General features: G+C 42.0%; 1 protein-coding gene across 1 annotated transcript in view; it reads right to left on the bottom strand.

Moving 5' to 3' along the window:
* Positions 1-27,235, bottom strand: part of LOC126188703 (carboxypeptidase B-like) — a 185,566-nt gene that overhangs the window by 62,353 nt on the left and 95,978 nt on the right. The window contains exon 5 of the mRNA XM_049930310.1: positions 1,588-1,675. Coding sequence (XP_049786267.1) covers positions 1,588-1,675 — 88 coding nt within the window. The remainder of the gene's footprint in view (positions 1-1,587; positions 1,676-27,235) is intronic.

Raw genomic sequence — 27,235 nt, 5'->3', positions numbered from 1 at the left:
AACAATTTCGTTTTCTCTAACACGCAATGTTATATCTGGCCTTCCAAAAACCACGGGCAATATTTTCATGTTTTCTTGCTCGCTACGTGCGAACAGATCAACAAAAAAGTGAACAGGAACTTTTTAGTGCAAATTTAAAGAAGTTAAACTTTTTACTGGGGTATGTTTTCGCTAGAGAGCATAGTTTTCAAGTTATTCAAGAAAAACGTACAAAAGTCACCTCGAAATGAAATCCCACATTCAACCCCCTACGATCAGGATTTCTAGTATTTTGTTCATACCACTGTACAAAAATTTCCAATTGGACGAATTAATTCCCACATTTGACATTCGTTTTTTGGTCTACAGGCCACCTCCCTAGTCGAGCAATTACAAATTTAAAAATTTACTTTTTTGTATATTTTACCCAACAATTTCGTGAACTTTGACAGCATAAAATAAACAGTTACATCGTTGTATTCGCCACGCTTTCTGTCTAGGAAACGGCTGTACTTGTAAGGGTTAAGTTTACATTTCCCATTCGATCGAAACTTATGCCTTGCAAACACAGTGGGTTTTCTAATCAGAAGGCCTGATGAATATAATGATGTAGTTATTTATTTCATACTGTCAAAATTCACAAAATCGTGAGGTCGTTTTTCTTTCATTGTCCTCACGGACACGTGAAAATCAATAATGTTAACGAATAGCTTGTAGCGTAATAGCCCGGTCAATAGAGCCGAAATAAGGTATGAGTTCGTGTAATCGGAGATTTTTGTACAGTGGTATGAGTGACTGCAATAAACTACATATCAGAAATCGTGATTAGTGAGGGATGAGTGTGGGGGTGGAGGTGAGCTTAAAGGTCATTTTTGTACGTTTTTCTTGAGTACTTCGAAAACAATGGTCTCCAGCGAAAACGTTTCCTGCTACAAAATTTAACTACATTAATTTCCTGCAAAAAGGAGCTGTTCATTTTTTATGAGGGCTCATAGTTTTCGCGTAGCGAGCTAGAGAATACGAAAATTTCGCGTGTGGTTTTTGAAGGCCAGATATAACATTGCAGGTTGCATAAAACGACACCGTTAGGGGCAGCTGAATCATCCTGTCTATGATCTTAGATTTGTCGTTTGGTGTTACTTGGTAGCTAATTGAGAAAAGACAAACAAATGCAGTCTTTAAAGATTTTAGCGAGCCCTGGCACCATACCTACACTCGGTAAATGTTGCAGCCTCTCCCACGGGTCGCATCTGAGGAAACGTAAAAAAATTGAAAAAACTTAATGAGCTGTGACCGGTCTTAGGAAATGGTCTGAGAAAATCGTAGCGCCAATTAGCACTTTAGGCTAGTGCGTCAGTTCCATAACCATCAAAAACACCACGTAGTATGTTATTGACTCATTTGTAGAGAGCAACAACACACGACACACGTAAAGTTACTTGCCCACATCTCTACTGGAACCTAGGAACAAACAGCAAAACTAAGCAGGATGTCATTATCAAGGGTATCAAACTTTGTAGCTGTTCTCCGTGGACTCAATATTCTACATGTATGAATCTAAGACAACACAGCCAACATTCCGTATCCACAATGTAACTGCTTCCTCACCGTTCCAGTGGAAACCGAAGTTCCTGTTGGCATCCACTCCCATGCACGAACTGGATTTTCTTGATTTTGTCTTCCTCCACATGAGGTCCTGTGAAATACATTAAGTACATGTCAGTAATGGTATGTAGGTCTGTTTGGCGAGGGAAAAAGCAAACTGCATATTCTGAGACAGAAGTTTCGTATTTGATGAAAAAGCACTTCGTGATTTACCTTTCCTCTTCACAATAATAGCGTTGATCGATGAAGCAAACTATAAACTACATGATTCTCTTATGTAACAGTTTACAAATGAAGCGAAAATAAATTTAGAAAAAAATTTTGTACGTGTTGTCCATAACGTTTGATCAGAAACTCATAATATTCGCAGCATCATATACAACAGTATCAGTATCAAAAAACACTGTTGTTTTCAAAATTTAAAACCATAAAGGATGCGTGAAAGGTACATGAAAGCTACAGCAAATTCGACAAATTTCAGATATGGCATATGCATATGCACGTTTTGTACATGACGTTAGCTGCAACTGAGCACAAACCTATCAACTACACGTGAAAGACATGAAAAGTTCTAAGTGCGAAAGTGTAACTTTTGAAATCGTTATGTACTTGAGACTAACACTGTATAAGAAATTTACGCTATAATCAGAACATGCAATTCAAGCGAGACTGTTAATCGTCTTTGTTGTGTAGTCAACTCAAGGAACCAAGCAGGGATTCCTCTATAGAGATTGTTGCATTTTGTATGGAGTCCACATTGCATTTTGTATGGACTCCACGTGGCATTATTTATGGACTGCACTATTTAGAATTTGTTATAAGCATTTTGTATTGACTCAACTACTTAGAATTCGTTATGACAGAAATAGTCAAAAAATCAACGGTAACAAAATAGCACTTGTTCGTCTTCGATATTGTGAAACAGATCTCTTCTACTGATCAAATGCTCGTAGCTCTTAAGGTATGCATTGTAGAGCACACGTTTACTTGACAATTTTTTCTTATTTTGTTCCATACTGCCTCCTCTCAAAATATGGAAAGCAAAGAGCTTGCGATAGAAGTGCTTTTGTTTCACAGTGTGGAAGAGGAAGAAGTGCTCACAGTTCTTAAGGTACGCATTTTATAGTTAATGTTTGCTACAACTTTTTGCCTCTAATGATCCTTCGTGTCATGACCCTGAATACTGATCATCTGTACAGGAACACCCAGTATTTATTTGTGAAGAGTTGGATTAAGGTGTGAGCTGTGGTAGTAATGGACGTGAAAGAAAACATGGGAGAGTGAGAGAGAGAAAAAAATAAAACGTCATTTGCTGTGATTGAAAAATGGCAAAAGAAAGAAGCTGGAGGAAGCAGTGGGCATTTTCTTCAATGCTTGATAGGGAAAAATAACATGGATGGCATAAGAAAAGGCTTCATCCTTTCCTTAAATGTAATCTGGTATGAATTGTGCGTAGAGTGCAGGTTATTTTCTTTCAGGGATATAGGGAACAGTGGTGGTGCAATGATCAGGTTTTTTGTTTTATGGGCGGGTACAGCGGGAGTAGCAGTAAGTGAGATCTTACAATGCCTCTATGAATGAGATTATAGGTACCTGATCTGTCATGGAAAGCACTTAGGAGGGTTCACTTTGGTAAGCAGGTGAAGACGCTATAGGCTGTGGTAGTCAGGCAATTTGTCCGCTTGCAACCACTACCCCAACTGAACACACGAGGTACTGACACGATCTAATAAGTGTCAGTCGCAGACGTAACCCACACAGGCATTTATGGTTAGTTTTATCCGTCTAGTGTTTTTTTTCCATTCATGGCATAGAGAATCGCAGTAAGAAAGGAGACTCCTCAAGTTCCGTTTTGTGAGAATCCACTTGCTCCAGTCACAATTTACTTACTAGTTTTAATATTGTATTTCAACACTGCAGTCAAGATGAATACATTGCAGTGCTGAGCAGTGATGCAAACGCTACAGCGAAGAGCAATGAAGCACATAAAAAGCGGGCAGAGCGGCTGGTAACTCCAGATGCTGCTCAAAGTATCTCTATGGGCAGAATACAGCTGGGCGTCAGGGCGAATCTAACCTCGCAGTCACGAACACCGGAGACCTACAGACTATTAGGCGCAAAACTACTGGTTTTTTCATATAAAATATTAATTAGTAGAACCCACTTTTGACATAATAAATGCCAGGGGCATTATAGCTTCCTTACCGTTGTTACACTAACATTAAGCTAAAACTAATAAGAAGCAAACGATGGCTAATATGGCACCGACAAAGAACGAATCTTTCCGATGTAGTACGAAGTCTGCTAGTGATTCTTGTTGTGTGCCAAGCAGATCAGTCGGCATTCGGATGTACTCCAGGACCGATCTCTATATGGTATTCATGATTTTCAGTGTTCTATAAAATTAAGTGTACCGAACTGAGTGATTGTGAATTATTTTGCAGTGTTAATAAATAAACACTCCATGACGGCATCCCAGATAACATTATTTAAAGTATATTTTTAACCCACTCATCCAGTCGTAGCCGTACGGACTCTTTGCAGCTCAAAACATTTCCAATTCGCTACAGTAAATGCTACTAGGGACTTTATCAGCGAGAAGATTACGCAGAAAGGATGGAAGAAAATTCCACATTCAAGAAAGGTTACCTTTACTTTTGCACGCTTGGGTGAGCAGATTAGTCAGTAGTTGTGTACATCGCCTGCCACCTTTCACGAATTTCACTGAAGAGCCAAAGAAGCTGGTACACCTGCCTCATATTGTGTGGGGCCTTCACGAGCACGCATAAGTGGCGGTGCACGACGTGACATGGACTCGACTAATGTCTGAAGAAGTGCTGGAGGGAATTGACGCCATGAATCATGCATGGCTGTCCATAAATCCGTAAGAGTACGAGCGGTGGAGATCTCTTCTGAAAAGCACGTTGCAAGGCATCCCAGACATTCTCAAGAATGTTCATGTCTAGGGAATCTGGTGGCGAACGGAAGTGTTTAAACTCAGACACTGTTCCTGGAGCCACTCTGTAGCAATTCTGGACTTGTGGGGTGACGCATTGTCCTGCTGGAATTGCCCAAGTCCGCTGGAATGGACGTGAATCGATGCAGACAGGATGCTTACTTACGTGTCACCTGTCAGAGTCGTATCTAGACATATCAGTGTTCCCATATCGCTCCAGCTGCACATGCTCCACATCATTACAGAGCCTACGCCAACTTGAACAGTCCCCTGTTGACATGAAGAGTCCAAGGATTCATGAGGTTCTCTCCACACCCGTACGCGTCCATCCGCTCGATACAATTTGAAATGAGACTCGTGCTACCAGGCAACACGTTTCCAGTTATCAACAGTCTTTTTCTAGCCGCTGCGATGTCGGAGATTTGATGTTTTACGGCGTTCCTGATGTTCACGGTACATTCGTGAAATGGTCGTACGCGAAAATCCCCACTTCATTGCTACCTCGGAGATGCTGCGTGCCATCGCTCGTGCGCCGAGTATATCACCATGTTCAAACTCAATTAAATCTTGATAACCTGCCATGTAGTAGCAGTAATCGACATGTGCCAGACTCTTGTTGTTTTATATAGGCGTTGCTGACCATAGCGCCTTATTCTGCCTGTTTATATATCTTTGTATTTGAATACGCATGCCTATACTTGTTTCTTTCGCGCTTCAGTGTATAATCCAATTAAAATTACTTGGTAGCTCACATCTGTCACTTACCGCTACAGTATTGTCTTATTGACTGCCAGCTACCGCTCGGTTATAGGCGACACACACACGGCGGGTAACTTAACAAACGCTGTTAATGTGCAACGCAGAGCAATGTTGAAGGCGGCCGCCATGACGTATGTACGAAATGCGAATGCTCTGTCGACAGCTGATTTTAAGTGGCCAATGACTGAACTGCGGCTGGCGACATGTTTTGTAGCCCAGAAATTAAACTCACAATTAGCTCCTAAGCTAACCACAACCACGTGATGTGCGATGTATCCGAGAAACCGACGGTCAAGAGTCTGCAGCAGAACTAAAATCTCCATCGCTTTGTTCACGGCGATTAAAATTAACCTCTACGAGCAAACTCAAGATAGAAAAAAGTCAGTTTCAGTGCTAAAAACAAATTGCAATTTCTCGCTATCATTGGTTACCTGAAACTGTCATACTGGCTACACGAGTAAATAAAGACAATACGATGATGACAATGACACGTAAAGAATTAGAAATAGAAAATTAGACTTGAATCAGTTAATAGAATAAAAATAATAATTAAACTCTTTTGATTATATTTAGAAATAAAAAATAACTTCGCAGAATCTGACGGGATTCGAACCTACGACCTCCTATGTGGAAGTTTTATGTACTATCCACTGCAGTACACTGTAAAATTGTGTTTAGTACTTATATTTATGACTGTGGTGCTCCAGTCGCAACTATGAATTGCAGACTTCAAAAATTCAGTTCACGGAATATCGTGAGGAGCTTATCTAATGTACGCCCATCTCTGTGATTATGATAAATGTATATGAGACGCTGAATCGCGTCTTGTGCGAAAGTTGCAAGTAGTGTTGATTAGTGCTGTGCATGAAATGTGTGTATTTCATCAATGTCATTGTGTTTGTGTGTGTATGTTTTTGTTTTTGGTGTGGTTATCATGTGTGATGAAATACGAAATAAAGGTGCCAAACCCATCAGACCCATGATTCTGGACCCATGCACGTCAAAAAAGAATGACAGGCAAGGAATTGGAAGTCAACTGACCAACTGTTGTGGCGGTTTGGCAACGGCGAACGGATCGACCGTGACGTTGAGCTGTCTCATTGGAAGAAACCATCTCCAACGTGTGGAGTGTCAACTATCAAGCAATTTTAATCGGCCTATAGTGGCTATACTAAACAGAGATCTATAGAGGTTTAGTGTATAAGGTGATAGTGCAGTTTCACATCTTGTTGAAATAACTTACGTATTATGACACGTGTGTCATAATGGTGGTGATGTAATATAAACTACTCAAAGTGAGTTTTGCACAAGCTGCATAATTCCATATATGTATGGGCGTACATTCATCGTAAGTCGGTAATAAAAGAATAAGCCTTATTACAATAGAAAGTAAGTTTACTGTGAAATAATCTCAACAACATCAGTGTGTTCGGAACTACCCATACTGGCATGTCAGCGAAATCGAGATATGCTGCTGTGTAATAATCAGTACACTGCTACCGCGACCCATAGTTTATAACACTCTCGGATCCTACTTGGCCTACGGTCCATAAGGAGGTAGAGACATTTTCTGCTCAATGGTTGCTCTACTGGCGTAATACGATGTACGTTGAGGGTTCCCAACGTTGCACTACAAGATTCATTGGTCCTCAGCATGTTCAGTTCGGTTCACATCAGCCGATTCCTAATACCACTCCCTTAAGTTAGAAAAATGTTCGTGATGGAGACACTTTGTGCTCGCGCATCATTAGGCGTTAGCGAAATCCTCCACTTTTCGTAGAAGAAAAACCACCATCATTAGCCAGTGTTCCCTTGCTTACCTCCATCGCTTATGGGACGGTCGGATATGTGGAAAGATAACTGGTTCGCCACAGCCGTTTCACCATTTCAGATGAATTAAAGAAACACAGAGCGCTGCTGTGTTGTTTCCTATTTCAGGGTACCTAGGAGCCATAAGTTGTACGTAAAGTTCATCAGTTGGTACTGTTGACCGCTGGCGAGGACGACAAGGAAGTTTTCATTGCTCTGTGTCTTGCGTTAGAGACTGAAAGTTCAAATGACGTCGCTGAGATGTTTGCTAATTCGGTGGGCAACTTCGTGTGCTGGCAAACCTTCTTGTCCTAATGCTTGAAATGAACCTTCGAGGCTTATTGATAGATTCAACAAAACTCATTGTCCTGTTCGCAGTGGGACACATAGCGCAGCGTGCTTTATTGTAACATCATTATTTTATATCTCTGACACTACTACACTAAGACGTTTGAGCTCCGTGTGTAAATATTTATGTCTCTTGGTGATTTATGTTTTTGATAGCAATATACAGAGTGTTTGTAAATGAATATCGTGGTTTTAAGGCTTTATAATATTTGTTACGTTAAACTTACAGTTATAAATGACATGTCAAATGAAAGAGCAACTTAAACAGTTGTGTTTGGTACCAATGCGCATGAACAGCACGCAGTGTTTCCGCCGCAATCCGCTAGACAGCGGTAGTAGCGGAGATGGTGTCTAGTGAACAGAAAGCGTTTTGTATTTTGCAGTCTGCAAAGACCAAATCTGTAGTTACTGTGTAACGTGCGTTCCGGCTGAAGTTCGGTTGCGATTCTCCAAGAGATAATAACACTCGTAGATGGTATCATCAATTTGAAGATACTGGCTGCCTTTGTAAAGGGAAGCGCACAGGACGACCAAGAGTCAGTGAAGAGACTGTTGAGCGAGTGAAAGAGTCGTTCACTCGTAGTCCAAAGAAATCAGTCGGGAAGGCTAGTCCTGAATTACAAGTTCCCGTGTCGACTGTTTGGAAAGTTTTAAGCAAATGCATACAATTACGTCGTTGCCGTTTACAGTTATTACAGCCTCTACGGCCGGCAGACCATGGATTACGTGCCAGCTTCTCAAACGAAATGTTTCAAGACGATGAAGATTTTTTGGATCATGTTGTCTTCAGTGGTGAATCGACCTTTCACCTTAGTGGTTAACACTCACAATGTGCGTGTGCGTGTGTGTTGCCTCGAGATGACTGGGTGTTTGTGTTGTCCTCATCATTTCATCATCATCCTGGAAAGTGGCGAAATTGGACTGAGCAAAGACTGAGTAATTGTACGGGCGCTGATAACCACGCAGTTGAGCGCCCCACAAACCAAACATCATCATCACTCACAATGTGCGCATCTGCGGCTCAGAAAATCCTCATGAGGCGATACAAATGCAAAGAGATCCTCACGAGGTGGTACAAATGCAACGAGATTCCCTTAAAGTGACTGTTTTTTGTGATGTATCCCGGCGGAAAGTTTATGGGCCTTTCTTTTTTGGTGAACCTACTGTAACTGGCACTTCTTACGTTGATACACTAGAGCAATGGCTCTTCCCTCAGTTGGACGAAGATGAGCCAGAGAACTTCATTTTCCAGCAAGATGGTGCGGCACCTCACTGGCATAGCGAAGTATGCGATTGGTTGAACTTCACTGTACCCAAGCGCTGGGTAGGCCGCAAGGGGCCCAATGACAGGGCTTGCTTTGCATGGCCACCACGTTCACCCAACATAACGCCATGCGATTTTTTTTCCTTTGGGCCTTCATCAAGGATCGTGTGTACATGCCTCCGCTACCAGCAGACCTCCTTGAATTAAGAAACCGGATAGAAGCAGCTGTTGCTACAATCACTAAAGACACACTTATCAACGTTTGGGAATAACTCGGCTATAGACTTGATGTGTGCCATGTGACAAATGGTGCTCACAATGAACATTTACAAGGTTCTTGGTAAAACTGTTTGAGTTACTTCTTCATTTGACATATCATTTATAACTGTAAGTTTAATATAATACATATTAAAAGCATTAAAACCCCAATATTCATTTATAAACATCCTGTATTTATTTTATTGAATAATGTTACCAAACATATTGCTTTTCTCTGTCACATGTAATAAACAATTCTGTAACTTGAATGGTTCATGCGCAGAGAATCTTAGAAGAGTAATACAGAAGCTGAAGGTAAGTCCCCTGTGGGCTGTGGGCCCTGGCAGCACTAAAAGTGGTGATAATCCTGGTGGTCGTGCCGTAGTTTGGTTGCACGTTGGCCGACGGAAAGAACTGATTTGGGGGCCTTCTGTTTGTCCATTAATGCCATATTTGCGGAGAATGAAACCCATCTTCTGGAAACGATGTTATTACAGTACCAAAATCTGGATCAGAGCATTGTAATTACCTCCTGCTACTTCTGTATTGCCATGGTGGCTGAGGACTGGCTTTTGATTGTATTTTGAAAGACTGAGGTCACCTATGTTGGCTGCGACTACGCATAATATAACATAGTTAAGCTTGTATGTGAGTGATTTCTTTCAGATTTACGTATTTATTTGTGATGAAATTGATGAAAAGCTTGGTGTGTTCTTGTATTGCCAATAAGAAACTTGGCGGTTGTTCTCCTGGGTGCACCTGATCTGTTATTTACTCCTGGGCTCACTGATGGTACTGTGGTAAAATTACTTAAGATATTGACGCTTCATTTTCCTTGTTTTAGTTCTGGGATTTTACATGTAACACACTGTGCAGAATTGCAGGTCTCAGTGATGTGAATTTGTAACCTACTTAACATTTTACTGCAAATTATATATTTAAGGTACCTGTAAATTTCTTGTGGTCTCTAGTCAGCAGATTAACTGCATTTTATTATGTCCATGAACTCATTCATAATATTGAGTTTTCAAGGTAGTAAGCCGCAAGTACTTTGGGGCATTCACATGTTTAGTTATAAAGTGTTTATAGCAGATACGTATAGCGAAGCAATGCTGCAATTAACCTCACAGGGCATGAAAATATATCTAAAACATCCAAGCGTTGTTAAAATGAAAGACCTGTATTGTGCATTATCAATTGTCACAGACAGATTCTGACACTGGCATCAGTGTGTGAGAGGAGCTTTCTATGAATTTGTTGAGTATTTGAGCATTAATAGTGTAAATATTGATCAAGTGAACAATGTATCAATGTTTGCATTCCCACTGTAGCAAAGAGTGTAAGTGTTGAGGCTGTAACAATAGAATCAGTGGAGAAAGAATTTATTGAAGGAATGCTTGTGTATGTAATTGCACCTTAGGTTTGAGTTTCATACAGGCTGAATTCAAAGCATATGAAAAAATATTATTTGAATCCTTCTGTAAAGCTGGATGATTGTGTATAAAACAAAAAAAAACATGTTCTATTTATAAAGTTGTTATTATTTACTTCTGCCCTACAATAACTTTAATGGTGAAAGGATCAGACGAAAATAATAACACCGATATGGAAAATAACTATTTGTTTATTATCACATACAATGCATTTCCTTTTTCAAAAAATAAATTGTATAATTGCAGAGTACTTTTGTTTACAATTTTTGTTTACATGACAACAACAACTGATCTACTAAACACTATTTACAGCAGCAGAGACACATTATACTAAGGGAAAAGGACAATGATTTTTTTTTATTTACAATATTTACAGAGTACAGGGATTAGCGGCAGCAGGTGAAGAACCACACACATACAAAAACACAAAATGTATACAATTTTTGTTCTTTTTACAAACACACACAATGTGCAGTTGTGTACATGATGCACATAATACTCATAATAATATACACACATGCACACACACACACACACACACACACACAATATCACTCAAATGAATAGCATTTGAAAGGGAGGATTCCAATCCCATTTGCACAGATGAATCATTTGTTTCCATGGCATGACAGGCCATCATTCAGTTGAAGAGCCCCATGGCCTAAAGGCTACTTGCTGCGACATGTGAGGAGATTGATCATCAGAAAACAGGCGCTTCTCATAGACTTCGATCATGAGTGCCTATGATGTCACACGATCCACATGCTTAACCTGTTTCTGGGTGGTATTTGCATCTACACGGTATGCATACATATTCGACCTCAGCCCTGTAAACTCCACAGCCTGTGAGACATTTGCCTCGTCTTTCATCAGACCGATAACATTCTTGTTCTGAGGTGATATGCCATAAGGATAATCGGCTTCAAATCCAGACATGTCAAATTCACTTGGACTGCCCCTAATTACTTCATATGAACCACAGCCATTAAAACACTATATGAAACTGTCGTATCCAAATTAAGTAACTTGACATCAGCAAAGCTTGGGTTTGCAGATTTAATGGAATCAGTGCATGTGGCATTTGGAGAGATCAAGAACACATATACTGACATAACAGGTCTCGTGAACTCCACTGAAACCTTAACCATTTCCACAGTGACTAATCCTTCGCTGAAGATTGTGGACCACTTAAAATTTGGCCTAGTGATGTAATCTCTAGCTCATCCCAATTGTAATATATAAATATCGTAAAGGTTTCAAACATTCCCCATGGTTTCATTAATTTATTCATTAATTTATAAAAATGTTTTTAAAATCACATGGCACAAGAGCCCCCTGCGGTGTTCAAACCAATATACTCCTTCAATTAGGGATGTTGGCAAAGGAGGTGCTCTGAGTGATTCTAAGAAGTCGCAACCCAAACCTGAAACATTGCTCGAGGTTCCTGTACTGTAGAATGTATCTCAGCTTCTTCACCAGCGTTATCAACAACTAGGGGATGGAACCATATCGCAGGACTAGGCACTCTGGACACAATGGCAGGTCAATGTGCTAGTCACGCAGATTGGTGGGATATTCTAGGTCTGCCTCCAGAACTTATTCCTTACCAGCATCAGCAGCCGCATTCTGGATCTTAACCTTCAATTTGAAGATTTCATCATTGGACAGCCATCGGACCTTCCAAGTGGCAGAGTTTGTTGCGTGGCCTGTTCATAGAGATTGTTTACATCAAATTAAAGTATTTAACAAAAATCGCCAGACAGCTTGAACTCCTTCCCACTCAGTCGCCGTTTTTTCTCCTTGACATATCTGTGGACTCACTGGCAAAGTCCCCCATGAATCCTGCATACGAAAAAAACAACATATCAACAGTGTTCAATATTTTGAGGTTCGAATGTATCTTTTATAACATTGCGTCCCATGAAAGCGCGTGTACTATCGATGCATCATCTCAGCAAGATTCTGGAAAGGCGCCTGCATAAATTATAGCGCGTCCAGAAAGTGGCACGATATTCTAGGTGTTATTCGTTTGAAAAATGAAATGTATTTTTCAACATTTTCGAGTATGATACTGACCTTTTCATTCTACAATCTGAAAGCATCCAAGTGCTCAACAAGAAAGTGAGCATCATGCCAACTCAGATTATGAAATAAGACAGGTATATGTAGTGGCAGTTTGCACTTCAAGTTGCGAGTGTTGTGAGCTGCACCATGAAACTTCTCCATTAGATGACAGTGTCTCTACATGGGATTTCTGCTTTTCTGCCGAAAGGCAGATCACAAATATGACTAGAATGAAATTTTCGCTCTACAGCGGAGTGTGCTGATATGAAATTTCCTGGCAGATTAAAACTATGTGCCGGACCGAGACTCGAACCCGGGACCTTTGCCTTTCGCGGCAAGTGCTCTACCAACTGAGCTACCCAAGCACGACTCACGCCCCGTCTTCACAGCTTTAATTCCGCCAGTACCTCGTCTCCTACCTTCCAAACTTTGCAGAATGTGTCTCCGCAATATCCTTTCTTCCAGGAGTGCTAGTTCTGCAAGGTTCGCAGGAGAGCTTCTGCGAAGTTTGGAAGGGAAGGAGACGAGGTACTGGCGGAATTAAAGCTGTGAGGACGGGGCGTGAGTCGTGCTTGGGTAGCTCAGTTGGTAGAGCACTTGCCCGCGAAAGGCAAAGGTCCCGAGTTCGAGTCTCGGTCCGGTATATAGCTTTAATCTGCCAGGAAGTTTCACGAATATGACCTTTAACTACCTGTTTGTATAAGGTATCATTCTCCTGCGAGTTAGTCTTTGGAAGATGCCTGCTATACAGGCCATTAACATCCCATGCACATTTTTCGAGCTCAAAGAGGAACCATCGTGCAGGATTGTCCTCGACATAGGAGTCAAATATGTGGTGAGCATAAAACCTTATGTGCTGCCACATACGGTACGTGTCGTTCTGTGAAAGTGGTGTGAGAGATTCGGTTCACCTTTACAGTGCGCCAAAGGAACTAGTAAAGGCTCAAAGTCAGTGTATACAACAAAAGATCATCGTTCCTGGTGGTGAGCATTCTTAAACTTTAAGAACTTTTTATCATCAGTGGACATTTCCACATGTACCAGTACCTAGCTATTGCAATGAATCAGAAGTCTTTATAAATGCCCACACTTCTTAAAACAATTGAGATTTCTGCAGTAAACGACATTTGGGTGGTAAGTAGGTGGGGCATGTTTTTGATGCAGGCATAATGTTGCTTCTCACCTTTGGAGAAGAGCATAAAATCTATATGTTTAGGATGCGGACCTGCTACTTGGTAAAAGTAGAAGGTTCCAACTACTTTATTCTTCTGACTTGTGTATTGTGTATTGAACTGGGGGCCTAGAAACGACAGAGACGCTTCGTCCCGCCGTAGTCCTCAATGGTTCACAACCCCACAATAGGCCATATCAGTCCACCCATCCTACCAGCAATCCCACACCGAACCTAGGTTTATTATGCGATTCGGCCCCCAGTGGACGCCACAGGGAACCTCTCACACCAGACGAGTGTAACCCCAATATTAGCATGGTAGGGTAATTGTGGTGCACGTGTACGATGAGAAAGTATTTGTGCAGCAATAGCCGACATAGTGTAACTGAGGCGGAATCAGCCCGCATTCGCCAAGGCAGACGGAAAACCGTCTTAAAAACCATCCTCATGCTGGCTGGCACAACGGATCTCGACACAAATCCGCCGGGCGGATTCGAGCTGGGGACCCGCACGCCTTCCCGCTCGGAAACTAAAGCAAGTAATTAGGATTCTGCTTCTCTAATTTTGGCAGGTCTTAGATGTGGTGGGAATGAGATGCCTTCGAACTTATAATGCCTGCAGATGTTAGATGTCTTGTATGTTTCAGAGTTGCTGCATTTTAGTGAGTACTTCCTTTTACAAGACAGAAGTGACCATGCGAAGCAATATTTATCCCTCTTCTTGGTATTCTGGACATTAATGAATCCCTATTTAGAACAATACTCTCCGTAAGACGGATGGAACTGGAAACACCAGCAACTGGATCAAAAATATGTGACTACACGACAAGGTGGAGTATGCAGCTGAGCGCCTGATCAGAGCCTCTTCCCATCATATAGGGAAAACGCTTCAATATGATGCTTTCGGTGAAAGTTCCGTACCACTCTGCACTTATCACGCCCCGCAACATAACACCATCCTTCCCCCAGTTTGATCATACTAGTCTCTGCAGTATCATTGCCGCCGTATTTGTGGCGATGCAACAGCTCTCAATACAAAACTACCTTGCACCTGATGGCAGCGGTAGCTGGGCATAGATGATTTCAGGAGGCTCCCTTCCCAACACTGCTTGGCAGGCGTGAAGGAAGGTAGCTGGATCTCGAAATCCAGCATCGACGTTATCAATGGGAGATTGTAAGATCCTATCTCTGAGAGGACAAGGAACAACAGAGTTGTCTAATGTGACTGCGTGATTTACATGGTGTTGATAAACAAGACGAGCTGTAATGGTGCGGCTGCTAGGCTGTGGACAGGTTGACAGTGGTGATACTGACAGTACCGCCCTGCTACCACCAGACAGGGGGTGTTAGCCTGTCACCTCAGTTAACGTGATGCAGACACTGATGGTACCACCCTCGACGCAGACATCTACGGCACCGCCCTGCTACTGCTAGACTATGGGCGTATCCTGATGGCCCCAGCTGATGTGATGCAGCTGGTAATGCCATCGCCTTGCTACCGCTAGGCTGGGGGCAGTAGCCTGATGGTCCTAGACGAGGTGATGCAGACATCGACAGCACTGCCCTGCCTCCGCTACGCTGAGGTGACATAAGTGTCTACACACTCGTCAATGAATGGTCCAGCACTTCTGGAAGCCACCAATAAGCCCTCTGCAATTGAGGAAATAGCAGAATTCATTAATATCACACATAGACAGAAGCAATAGACATTTACATCCAATAATAATAATTTCTGATATGTAGAGGTTCACAGATGAAAAGTGCTTTGAGCCACTCATCTCCCTCATTATTAATCGTAATATTAGATGTAGTATATTCTATGTTTTGTTTCTGTTTTCCTTGCAATATCAATGCCAAGTTCACCAAAAAAATGAAAAAAAGCATTATACGCAGAAACCATAAAAATTATTATTATTGACAGAAAAATAGTAATACTACGACTCACGCATGTGCCTCTCAGTGGCTGGCGCCGACCACTATGAGCTCTGACTACAGTAAAATTGTGTTGTTACTTGTGGTAACTCATGCAGAACTTCGAAACCCATGTGCCCTGAGAGGAAAATAGCGTTAGTTTACTGTGAATGGCATTTAATCAGTCACCAATGATTGGACCAAAACTCCATGAGCTCTGAGTGCAAGAGGGTATAATAGGCGCTTGCTGTGATACATCAATATCGCTCTGTTCACCTGTAGCAAAAACAAAGGAACACATAGATATCACATGCAAACAAGAAAACAAAAAGAACAAATTACACACACAAAACAAAAAATCTTACGTTCGCCTTCACGTAAATCATTCTTGAGAAACACCATTATCTCATCATCGAAAAGTGGCGACGTTGAGATTGGAAACACGTTGTCAGCATCCAACAAACGAGTGCTCTTACCAGCACTTGGTCATCAGCTTGAGCAGAACGCTTCATGGCTGATCAGAATGAGAAGGAGTCATTCAGAGCTGATTATTTATATATAGGTGGCACGTGCTCCTGGGTAAAGATACACATGTACCGAGAGTGCCAGAAGTCTGCATTCACGTAAATCTAGTGCAGCGTTGACGTTCGTCAACCATAGACATCCCAGTCTACACTCGGCAGGTTAAAGTCGCCTCCAACTAGTACTGCATGATCCGGGTATTTACACGTTATTGACTGTAGACTTTCTTTGAATGACTCTAGAACTGTCACACCGGAATCGGGTGGCCGGTAAAAACATCCAACAATTATCTTAGTTTCACCTAGACCAGACGACTTCACTGTCACACTCAACTTCGACCTCTGAGACAATATTTTTGTCTTCTGCAGTGAACAGTCCCCCTCCTATGGCCTATAATTTATCTTTTCGATTTACGTACCACGACTCGCTAAATATCTCACAGTTTTACACTTCGAGTTTCAGCCAGCTCTCGATCCCAGTAATAATTTGAGTGCGAAAACTTTCCAGGAGGACAGTAAATTCGGAAACTTTATTAAGATACCTCGACAGTTTACTGGCAAAACTGTGACAGTTGAAGTATTTTTATTCTGAACGCCGTTTGGCTTCCCTTGCTGTGAATCGACTGGCAAGTGTTCATTAACGCACCTCAAACTACAGCCTAGCCTAAAAAATCCTCATGTGTACTCACAGCATTTCTATGCTTACGAGCTACAGCCATTTTGTAGGAGTTCAGCTGAAAGCGTAAGTTAAATACTCACTAAGCACCTAAAACCTGTAAGTGAAGAGGCAGAAAAGAAAGTAGGGAGTGAATAAATAAATACAAAGACTTCTTAAAAAAGAAGGAATTTGATTATTAATAAGCCAAATAAATGATAGTTGTATATTTTACGAAGCGTTCATAAATCCATGTTGTCCGTATCTCTTCTTCAACTGCTTGAGGGCAGGATATCCTTCTGTTTCCAGATCTTGCATAGATGCACATTTACAAATTTCATGAGGCAAGGAAATATTGTCACAGCCTTTGACGCAAACTACGGTATTACTATGATCATACGCTCAGAGTGACGACATCATATCTTCATAGACCATCCCTTCATTGTACCAGCAATTTGCATTGTAAAATCGTGTCAATAACGCCGCTATTTTTCGAGTTTTAACACGCTGCACTAAGTTAAACCGTTTGAGTGAATCAACAATTTATTATGGAATACCACTTTACTACTTGCACGATGTTGGAGAATGCAAGGAACGCCACATCCGTGAACACAAATTGTCCGCATTCATCGTAGAACCCTTTGGTGTCTGCAACATTCTTTGCTCTTTGAGATATTTTTGCATAATGTGTTATATCTTGTGTAACGCCTCTACATATTTTATACTACAAGTCAAAGAATTCCTGTTAGTGGTGAGTAGTTTGTGAAATGATTATGCAGTATTAATACATATGCTGCAGTGCCTGTAGGGATGATTCGAATTCAGTAGGTATGTCCACTCTTCCAGTCTTCACCGCTCGTGTTGCTTTGATCATCCTATCACCACTATGGGTAATAATTCCTTAAACTACTGCAGGCTAAGTGTGCACCTGAAACCATCATCGCTCTTGAAATATGGATATAAAATCTTTTGTACATAGTCTTTATGCGCTTCAGCTCCAGTAAATTATCTGTTGCTGTAAATTATTGAATGGAAAAATTGGGAGCTAGGTAAACTCTAGCACTGCTCAGTTTACAGTTGTAAAATCTGCTTGAATCATTTTCAAAATTCCCTTCCTGCCTGTTTGCAGCGCCATAATAAGAAACAGGTGTTTCTAGCTAGCCAGAGCTCTTAACAGTCCATGCCTGGCAAGACGACTGTGGAAGCGTCGGATACACAAGCAACTCCCACGAACAGAAAGTTAAGGTAAGGGCAGTTGTACTCCGGAATTCAGAATACGTAGGAGTTTCAGATTCTCTCCGTCTGACAGCAATAGGTATGGTAGCTTCCATATCAATTTATCCAGCACCGTTTTATACTGTTCTTTCCCGTGTCATGGAATGTTCGAGTTCTTATCTGTAGTGCTTTGAACTAGAATCCGCTCCTGCATACGATTGCTGTCTTCAAAGGAGCCCACTAACATTTTAAGTGAAATTCACACACTAAAGAAATTACCTATCGATTCGTCTATGGAGCATCCTGCATTCAGGTCCGATATTGATGCAGAGATGTATGTCTTAACTGTACATGTGATCCCAAAGTTTCTGGTACTGTATATTTCAACTCTATTAAGTTCTTATATCATTTCTTTAAATAGAAAGGTGAATGTAATAGGTGTAAAACACCATATTACTGATAATACAGCGGCCATATTAGGTGTAAATACCCCATCCAAATATAGAAAGCTCTTGCTTGAAAGTGTGAGTTCATCTTACTGTATAATAAGTGGTACCTTATCGTTATTATTAAACATTGCTGAGGCAAACGTTTTGTGGGCGTAATAATCGTGGCTAATGATATTCTTGTCATTTTGAACTGGAGTTACTACATCCTGTGATGTCATCGTGAGATTTCACTCCAATTGACTTAAGATACGCATAATCCTCGCGTATTTTCCAGTTTTGTTTCCGGTGAAAAGTTGTCTTTTGATGGCTATGTATGCTGAATGTACTTAATATCCACAATTTTGCTTTAGATGAAGACATACTATAATTTAACTTTCGTTCTGATCTACGATATACAGTTCGAGGTGGTCTAATGTCTGAATAGTCACAGCAAGATATATTGGATTACTAGGAACCTCTGTACATTTATAAACAGTACCCACTATAGGGAATAATGCGTATATAGCATGCGGTAATCTGTCATTGAGGCATGAATCGTTCTGAATGGCAGTATGTCCACTGGCTGATTTGACTCTTTAAATTTTTTCAGTATTGTGCACTAGCACTAGTACGCTTGAGAAACCTTGTCCTGTCTCTTCTGTTGTTTGTATTTCCGTTTTGAACGTATTAAAGTTTGTATCTCCCTCAAATACTTTTACGAATCGTTTTATATACGCATTTAAATAGTAAGTGTCGTAGGAGCCCCGTTCCCTAGACGCAGTTTATTGTTTAGCTCAGTGACATTATCAATACTGTTGTATGTTTCCAGACCGATCAATGCTATACTACACTTGCCCCCGCTAAGATCTGCTGGAGGGAACTAGTTTGCTTTTAATTTAAACGAACCTTGTTTTACAGTTAAAGTGAATGATAGCGCAACAAGACCTCAAATGGCCCAGTGGCGTGCATACTGTCTGTCTTTATGCAATTCTCAGGAGGAGCTTGAGGCAGAAATGTCTACAGAGGTATGAATTGAGGTCTTGGTAGTTACGAAAATTATATAACACCTGGTTCCTGTTGGTGAAGTAACAAAGCAGTTCTTTGTGCGGTCTTAAATCGCCGAATGAGTCAAAATATTAGATAGTATTTTGCGTGAGATCCATATCCTCACACAACATCTAGATTGACAATTCCACATTCTTTGGATTTCCTCATTGCCTCAAGCAATACACCCGCATAAACACGCCGCGAAATTTTGGGACTTCAGTTTTCTGATGAGTTTTAACAGATCTATGTTTGTAAGCGATCTGGCTGGTAGTATCGCTATGGGCTTCCTTTCTGTATATGTGCAATCCAAGCCTTTTCCTATATGGTTAGATATACGCCTTTACTGATATCGAAGGCCTCCATGACAAAAATATGCCTTTTAGCTTCTTGTAATTGCTTCGCAACGTTTCGTGCATTCGTTACTGTTTGAGTTATTGCAACAGGTGTCCTGCTAACGGACCAAAGGCTGATAGCTCAGCGAAGGCAGGGATTAGAAGCGGAACTATTCCGCCAGGTGTCTTTGATATTGGCAGGATCTTGGGCGTTTTAATATGTCTTTTCCTTCCTCCGCTCTGCCTCAAGGAACCTTTCGCCGCTGTCACCGCTTATTTGATGCTTTTTTTTAACATCCCATAGGTTTTTCCTTCTTCTTTAGTGTGTGTCCAGCTGCAGTCATTATTTTCTTGAAGGTTATCCCAGCACCCAATTTCAGTTTTGCACATATTGCCGTATCGAACAAGGATGCAGCAATTCGTTATCCTATGCCAGTGTCCTTCCTTCGATGTATCTGCCTAGCCTTAGCAGCTGATGTTTCATCTGCAACGCCACGATCTTGATTTGTAGCATAAGCAATGTCGTGCTTCTTGCATGCGTTGTCTAGGATATTAATTCCCTTACCACCAAGGGCTAGGCACTGTTTCAATTACGTTCCATGTCCACAAAAACTGTATCCAGGGAAATAAAGGTTGAGTGGTAGATTCTCGAGAATACCGCCTTCATCTCTGTTGATGCGTTTCCTAGCACTCATGTCACGTTACTGCCTGGTCTGTGGTCTTTGTGTCCTATTATACACAAAGTTGCGAGCGTTCTCCCAACTGTTGTACTTTGTGTCATTTCACCATTGCCTTGTTCCCTCGACGTCTTAAGATCCGTTCTACGTGGGACGCGTTCGGTTCGCAGCTTTTCTGTGATTCCTCTGTGTAAAAGCTGTCTGAAATTTCTTTACTATCGCTTTCTTTTCATCTTTGATATCTCGATAAGCCAGTTTTGTAGTTCTAAGTACTACTAAATCACCTGCGTTGAACTTCTGCTTGCATGGATCCACCACCTTAATACTGTTGTATACTGTATTTAAAGTCCATTATCACGGACATCAATATGTCCATTCTTAATTGTTTGGTGAGCCGTGCGTTTACACTCGTCAATGATATGTGGTAGGATGTCCCTTGAAAATTAAGTTCCTTCCACATCCAGTTTTTGTTCGGCCATTTCAACCACTGGACAATACCAGCTTTCAAGATTGTGAATCCGTGGTCTTGTGGTAACATCTTTGGTCAATAAAACATACTCATTTGCGGTTTCGAACCCCGCCAGCGCTTAAATCCTGAATAATAATCAGAATTAGTAGCCGAAGACTTCCGGCATGAGAAGTCACCCTCATTCTGCTAACGGCCATGTCTAAGGGGACGGAGGGGCAGATAGAGGTTCAGAGCAGTCTCTAGCCCTTGGGATGGGAAACTGACCCTAAAGATCGGAAGAATCAACATTGATCAACGGCATGAGGATGCAGAAGGCAATGGAAGCCACTGCATTAAAGTCACATAACGTGTATTCACAGGACAAGTGGTCTGTAGCTGAAAAAGTATTATGATAATCCCTCCATTTGTAAAAGATTCCATACTAGCCACCATTCGGATCTCTGGGAGGGCACTGCCAAGGGAGAGGTGACCACCAGAAAAAGACTGAATAACCAACGAAAGGATAACGTTCTACGAATTTGGGCGTGGAATGTCAGAAGCCTGAATGTGATAGAGAAGCTAGAAAATGTGAAAAGCGAAATGCTAAGACTCAGTCTAGGCATAGTGGGGATCAGTGAAATGCAATGGAAAGACGACAAGGATTTCTGATCAGATGAGTATATGGTAATGTCAATAGCAGCAGAGAAAGGTATGAAGGGAACAGGATTCGCTATGAATCGGGAGGTAGGGCAGAGAATGAATTACTGTGAACAGATCAGTGATAGGGTGGCGCTTATCAGAATCGACAGCAAAACAACACTGACAAAGGTAGTTCAGGTATACATACCGGCGTAGCAGGCCAAAGGTAAGGAGATGGGGAAAGTGTTTGAGGATACGGAATGAGTAATTCAGTACGTAAACGGAGATGAAAATCTAATAGCCATGGTGGATTGGAATGCAGTTATCGCGGAAGAAGTTGAAGAAAGGGTTACGGGAGAATATGGACTTAGTAATAGGAATGAGAGATGAGAAAGAGTAATTGAGTTTTCCAATAAATTTCACATGACAATAGCGAATACTCTGTTCAAGGCTCACAATAGAAGGAGGTATTCTTGAAAAAGGCCGGGAGGTACAGGAAGATTTCAGTAGGATTACGTCATGCTCACGCGGAGGTTCCTAAATCAGATATTGCACTGTATGGCCAACCCAGGGGCAGATGTAGACTCAGATGACAATTTAATATCTGAGAAGAGTGGGATGAAGTTTAAGAGATTAGTCCGGAGTAAAAAGTGGGCAAAGAAGTGGAGTACGGAAATACTAAGAAATGAAGAGCTACGCTTGAAGTTCTCTGAGGCTATAGATAATGTGATACTGAGAAGCTCAGTACGCAGTTCAGTTGAAGAGCAATGGAAATCTCTAAAAAGGAAATCACAGAAGTTGGAAAGAAAAACTTAAATACAAGAAGGTAACTTCGAAGGTACCATGAATGACAGCTGTCGACGAAAGAAGGACGTACTAAAATATTCCGGAAAATCCAGGAATAGAGAAATACAACTCACTAATAAAAGAAATAAACAGTAAGTACAGAAACGCTAAGGCGAAATGGCTACACAAAAAACGGGAAGAGATCGAATAAGAAATGGCTGTCGGAAGGACTGAGTTAGCATATAGAAAAGTCAAAACAAACATTCGGTAAAATTAAAAGCAAGAGCAGCAGCATTAAGACTGCAATGGTATTTCCACGGTTCAATGCAGAGGAGAATGCGGATAGTTTGCAAGAGTACACTAAAGGCATCTACGAGGGGATGAAGTGTCTCATTACGTGACAGACCAGGTAACAGGAGTCGAAAGAGATAGGTGATCCAGCATTAGAATTAGAATTTAAAAGAGCTTTGGAAGACTTCGAATAAAGCAGAAGCGATAGATAACATTCCATCGGAATTTCTAAAATCATTGGGGAAAGTGGGAGCAAAATGATTACTCACGCAGGTGTGTAAAATGTATGTGATTGATGATGTACCACCAGACTTTCGGAAAAACATCATCCACACAATTCCCAAGACTGCAAGAGCCGACTAGTCCGAGAATTATCGCACAATCAGCTTAACAGCTCATGCATCCAAGCTGCTGTCAAGAATATACAGAGGAATTGAAAACAAAACTGATGATCTGTTAGATGACCATCAGTCTGGCTTTAGGAAACGTAAAGGCACGAGAGAGGCAGTTCTGACGTAGCGGTTGATAATAGAAGCAAGACGACAGAAAAATGAAGGCACATTCATAGGATCTGTCGATATGGAAAAAGCGCTCTACAATGTCAAATGTTGCAAGATGTTCGAAATTCTGAAGAAATTAGAGGTAAGCTATAGAGAGAGCCGGGTAATATACAAGTAGTACATGTACAAGAACCAAGAGGGAATAATAAGCATGGACGACGAAGAACGAAGTGCTCGGGTTAAAAAGGGTGTAAGATAGGGATGTAGCCTTTCGCCCCCCTGTTCAATCTACACATAGAAGAAACAATGAGGGAAATAAAAGAAAGATTCATGACTGGAATTATAATTCAAGGTGAAAGGGTATCAGTGATATTATTCGCTGAAGACATTGCTGTACTCAGTGAAAAAGAAGATTAATTACAGGATCTACTGAATGGAATGAACAGTCTAATGAGTACAGAATATGGATTGAAAGTAAATCGAAGAAAGACGAAAGTATGAGAATTAGCAGAAATGAGAACAGCGAGAAACTTAACATCAGAATCGATAGTCAGGAAGTAGATGAAATTAAGGAATTCTGCTACCTAGGCAGTAAAATAACCGATGATGGAAGGAACAAGGAGGACATAAAAAGCCGACTAGCACTGGCAAAAAGGGCATTTCTGCCCAGGAGAAGCCTACTAGCATCATACATATGTCTTAATTTGAGAAAGAAGTTTCTGAGAATGTACATTTGGATCACAGCATTGCATGGTAGTGAGACATGAAGGTTGTAAAACCGAAACAGAAGAGAATCGAAGCATTCGAGATGTGGTGCTACAGAAGAATGTTGAAAATTAGGTGGACTGATAAGGAAATGAATGAAGATGTTCTCTGCAGAATAGGAGAGGAAAGAAATATGTGGAAAACACTGATAAGGAGAAGAGCTAGGATGATAGGACATCTGTTAAGACATCACGGAATACCTTCCATTGTACTAGAGGGAGTTGCAGAGGGTAAAAAGTTGTTGGGCTTTACTTTTTCAGGTGGTGAAAAATCACTGCTGGTATGTTGCTCCCTTAATGCTACGAAAAATCTCTTGCAATGGTTGATATTTTGGCTGAAACAGAGTTGTTGCTTTAAGCGGACTCTCTCAGGATGTGTTAATAGTGTTGACAATATTAGTTTTCCCACAGCCTGAGGGTCCAGTAACCAATGCATGTGTAATACTGGGAGTTAATGATCGATTCGCCTGGTTTTTCCGGTTTCTAGCTTCATCACTGGAGGAGCAGTCGCTTGTCGCTCACTAAAACATCCTTGTGGTGAGGTTGTTTTCTTCTTTCTGTCATGATGGTAACGGTTCATTGATATTGGAATGCAGAGGGTTTTATAAACTCTTAAATACAGCTAGTTATATAAACAAACTACACCTGGTATTGTTGAATCACACTCTTCCACATCCATTGGTGCCCAGCATGCATCGTAGAGTTGAGTTATAGTTTCTTATGATAGGCGTAGAATTTGGCGAGGTAGCTCTAGTAGATTACTCCACAATGTCTCAAAGAATCGACAGACATATGACTGCCACTTTGTCGACTGTCTACCTCATGGTGTATTGCATAGGTGGCATTCACTAAACTCTCAAAAGTCTACTCCTGTAGATGTGTGCATTCTCTGTTGTTAAATATCTTAATTGTACCAGGGAAGTGTCCTACAGAGATTGTACGTCCATCCATTATCATCGAGGCAGAGTAAACGTTTCCATGAAACAAGGCCGAAATCTGCTTTGACACATCGTGTAGTCGATGAAAATTATCCATGGATAATATTGCTTTACGGCCACTAAATCGAGGGTTTTCAAATACTACCACCGGGTAGAACTGCCTGTACCACCAATGACACGCTTACACCGTCTAGTGTTCGAACAATAGGTTTCACTGAACAGCATTATGTTCATGTCAGTGATTGCTACTGCTGGAACAACTTCACCTCACCTGCAAGGAAGACACTCCTTATTAGTTAAGCCTATTTGCTTCCCCCCCCCCTCCCCTATTCATCACCATTGGCGTTAATGCTTACTCTACCTCGCAACAGGAAGAGTTGATGTACGTCTTGACTTCCTCATCCTTTGACATTTCTCTCAGAAGTGAGTGAACTGTTTACCGATCGCTGTAAATACATTTTCGAGACCTCTACTACCATTATTATTACCTTATGTATGTCTAAGTTCATATTTACATCTGTGTCTACACTCTGCAACCCCCCCCCCCCTCCTCCCAAGAGCATAACAGAGGGTACATCCCATTGTACCAATGCTCATATGTTGTACCATATATTGTACCACTGCTAATATAGTTGGAACATTTAGGCGGCTAGACTGCTAAGCGCCTCAGAACCAGAGGGGACACGTCAATTACTGCGTGCACAGGTACGCGCTCATTTGGCAATGCTTACATAATTGCCAACAATATTCCCATTACAATTTCTAGAACCGCACAGCAACAACAGCAAGCTAATTCAATATCTTCATCGTCAGCACTGCCATCGCGTCGTGCCAGAGCCAAAAAATTAATTAATTTAATGTAGGAAATTGAATGTTTAGCAGCGTAATGTAAGAATGGCGGACGTTTTTTGACACCTACAGTCGATGCCTTCATCAATCGTTGTCATTTTCAAGAATCAAATGCAGTGTGAGGATGCTGTGCCTGGATATTTAAAAAAAACGTACAATCTGCTACCGCTTTAACAACTAATAAAACCTAATGAAAGTTACAGGTAGAACAACACTTACACGCCTATTTCGTGGACAGGCATTTTAAACAATTCCAGCATACGTAACAGTTCATACATATTAGTTATTGTATTGTATGTTAACCAGGGACCTAGAAACAACGGAGAGGCTCCGTCCCCGCCTTAGCCGCAATGGTGCACAACCCTATGACGACTACCGCAGTCCACATCACCCCTCCGCCACCCCACACCGAACCCATTTGTTATTGTGGGGTTCGCCCCCCCACCCCTCCGCCCCCCGCACAAGGCAACGTCTCACTCACACCAGACGAGTGTAACCCCTATGTTTGCGTGGTAGAGTAATGGTGGTGTACGCGTACGTGGAGAACTTGTTTGCGCAGCAATCGCCAACACAGTGTAGCTGACGCGGAATAAGGTGAACCAGCCCGCATTTGCCAAGGCAGATGGAAAACCGCCTAAAAACCATCCACAGACTGGCCGGCTCACCGGACCTCGACACAAGTCCGCCGGGCGGATTCGTGCCGAGGACCAGGCTCTCGCCAGTCCGTGTGGCCGTACGGTTCTAGGCGCCTCAGTCTGGAACCGCGTGACCGCTACGGTCGCAGGTTCGAATCCTGCCTCGGGCATGGATGTGTGTGATGTCCTTAGGTTAGGTTTAAGTAGTTCTAAGTTCTAGGGGACTGATGACCACAGATGTTAAGTCCCACAGGGCTCAGAGCCATTTGAACCAACCAGGCGCTCCTTCCCACTCCGGGAAGCCATGCATTTGAACGCCCGGCTAAACGGGCGGGCATATATTAGTTATAGTATAGTGACGTCACGGATGCAGAAGCTCTAGCGCACCAGGAGCGAAGCGAGGGATGCTTCATGCAAGTTGCTGGAACATACACTCCTGCAAATGGAAAAAAGAACACATTGACACCGGTGTGTCAGACCCACCATACTTGCTCCGGACACTGCGAGAGGGCTGTACAAGCAATGATCACACGCACGGCACAGCGGACACACCAGGAACCGCGGTGTTGGCCGTCGAATGGCGCTAGCTGCGCAGCATTTGTGCACCGCCGCCGTCAGTGTCAGCCAGTTTGCCGTGGCATACGGAGCTCCATCGCAGTCTATAACACTGGTAGCATGCCGCGACAGCGTGGACGTGAACCGTATGTGCAGTTGACGGACTTTGAGCGAGGGCGTATAGTGGGCATGCGGGAGGCCGGGTGGACGTACCGCCGAATTGCTCAACACGTGGGGCGGGAGGTCTCCACAGTACATCGATGTTGTCGCCAGTGGTCGGCGGAAGGTGCACGTGCCCGTCGACCTGGGACCGGACCGCAGCGACGCACGGATGCACGCCAAGACCGTAGGATCCTACGCAGTGCCGTAGGGGACCGCACCGCCACTTCCCAGCAAATT

The sequence above is a fragment of the Schistocerca cancellata genome, chromosome 5, assembly GCF_023864275.1.
Source record: "Schistocerca cancellata isolate TAMUIC-IGC-003103 chromosome 5, iqSchCanc2.1, whole genome shotgun sequence".
Taxonomy (NCBI): Eukaryota; Metazoa; Arthropoda; class Insecta; order Orthoptera; family Acrididae; genus Schistocerca; species Schistocerca cancellata.
Note: the sequence above shows the minus strand (reverse complement) of the source record. Positions and strands in the feature narration are given on the sequence as shown.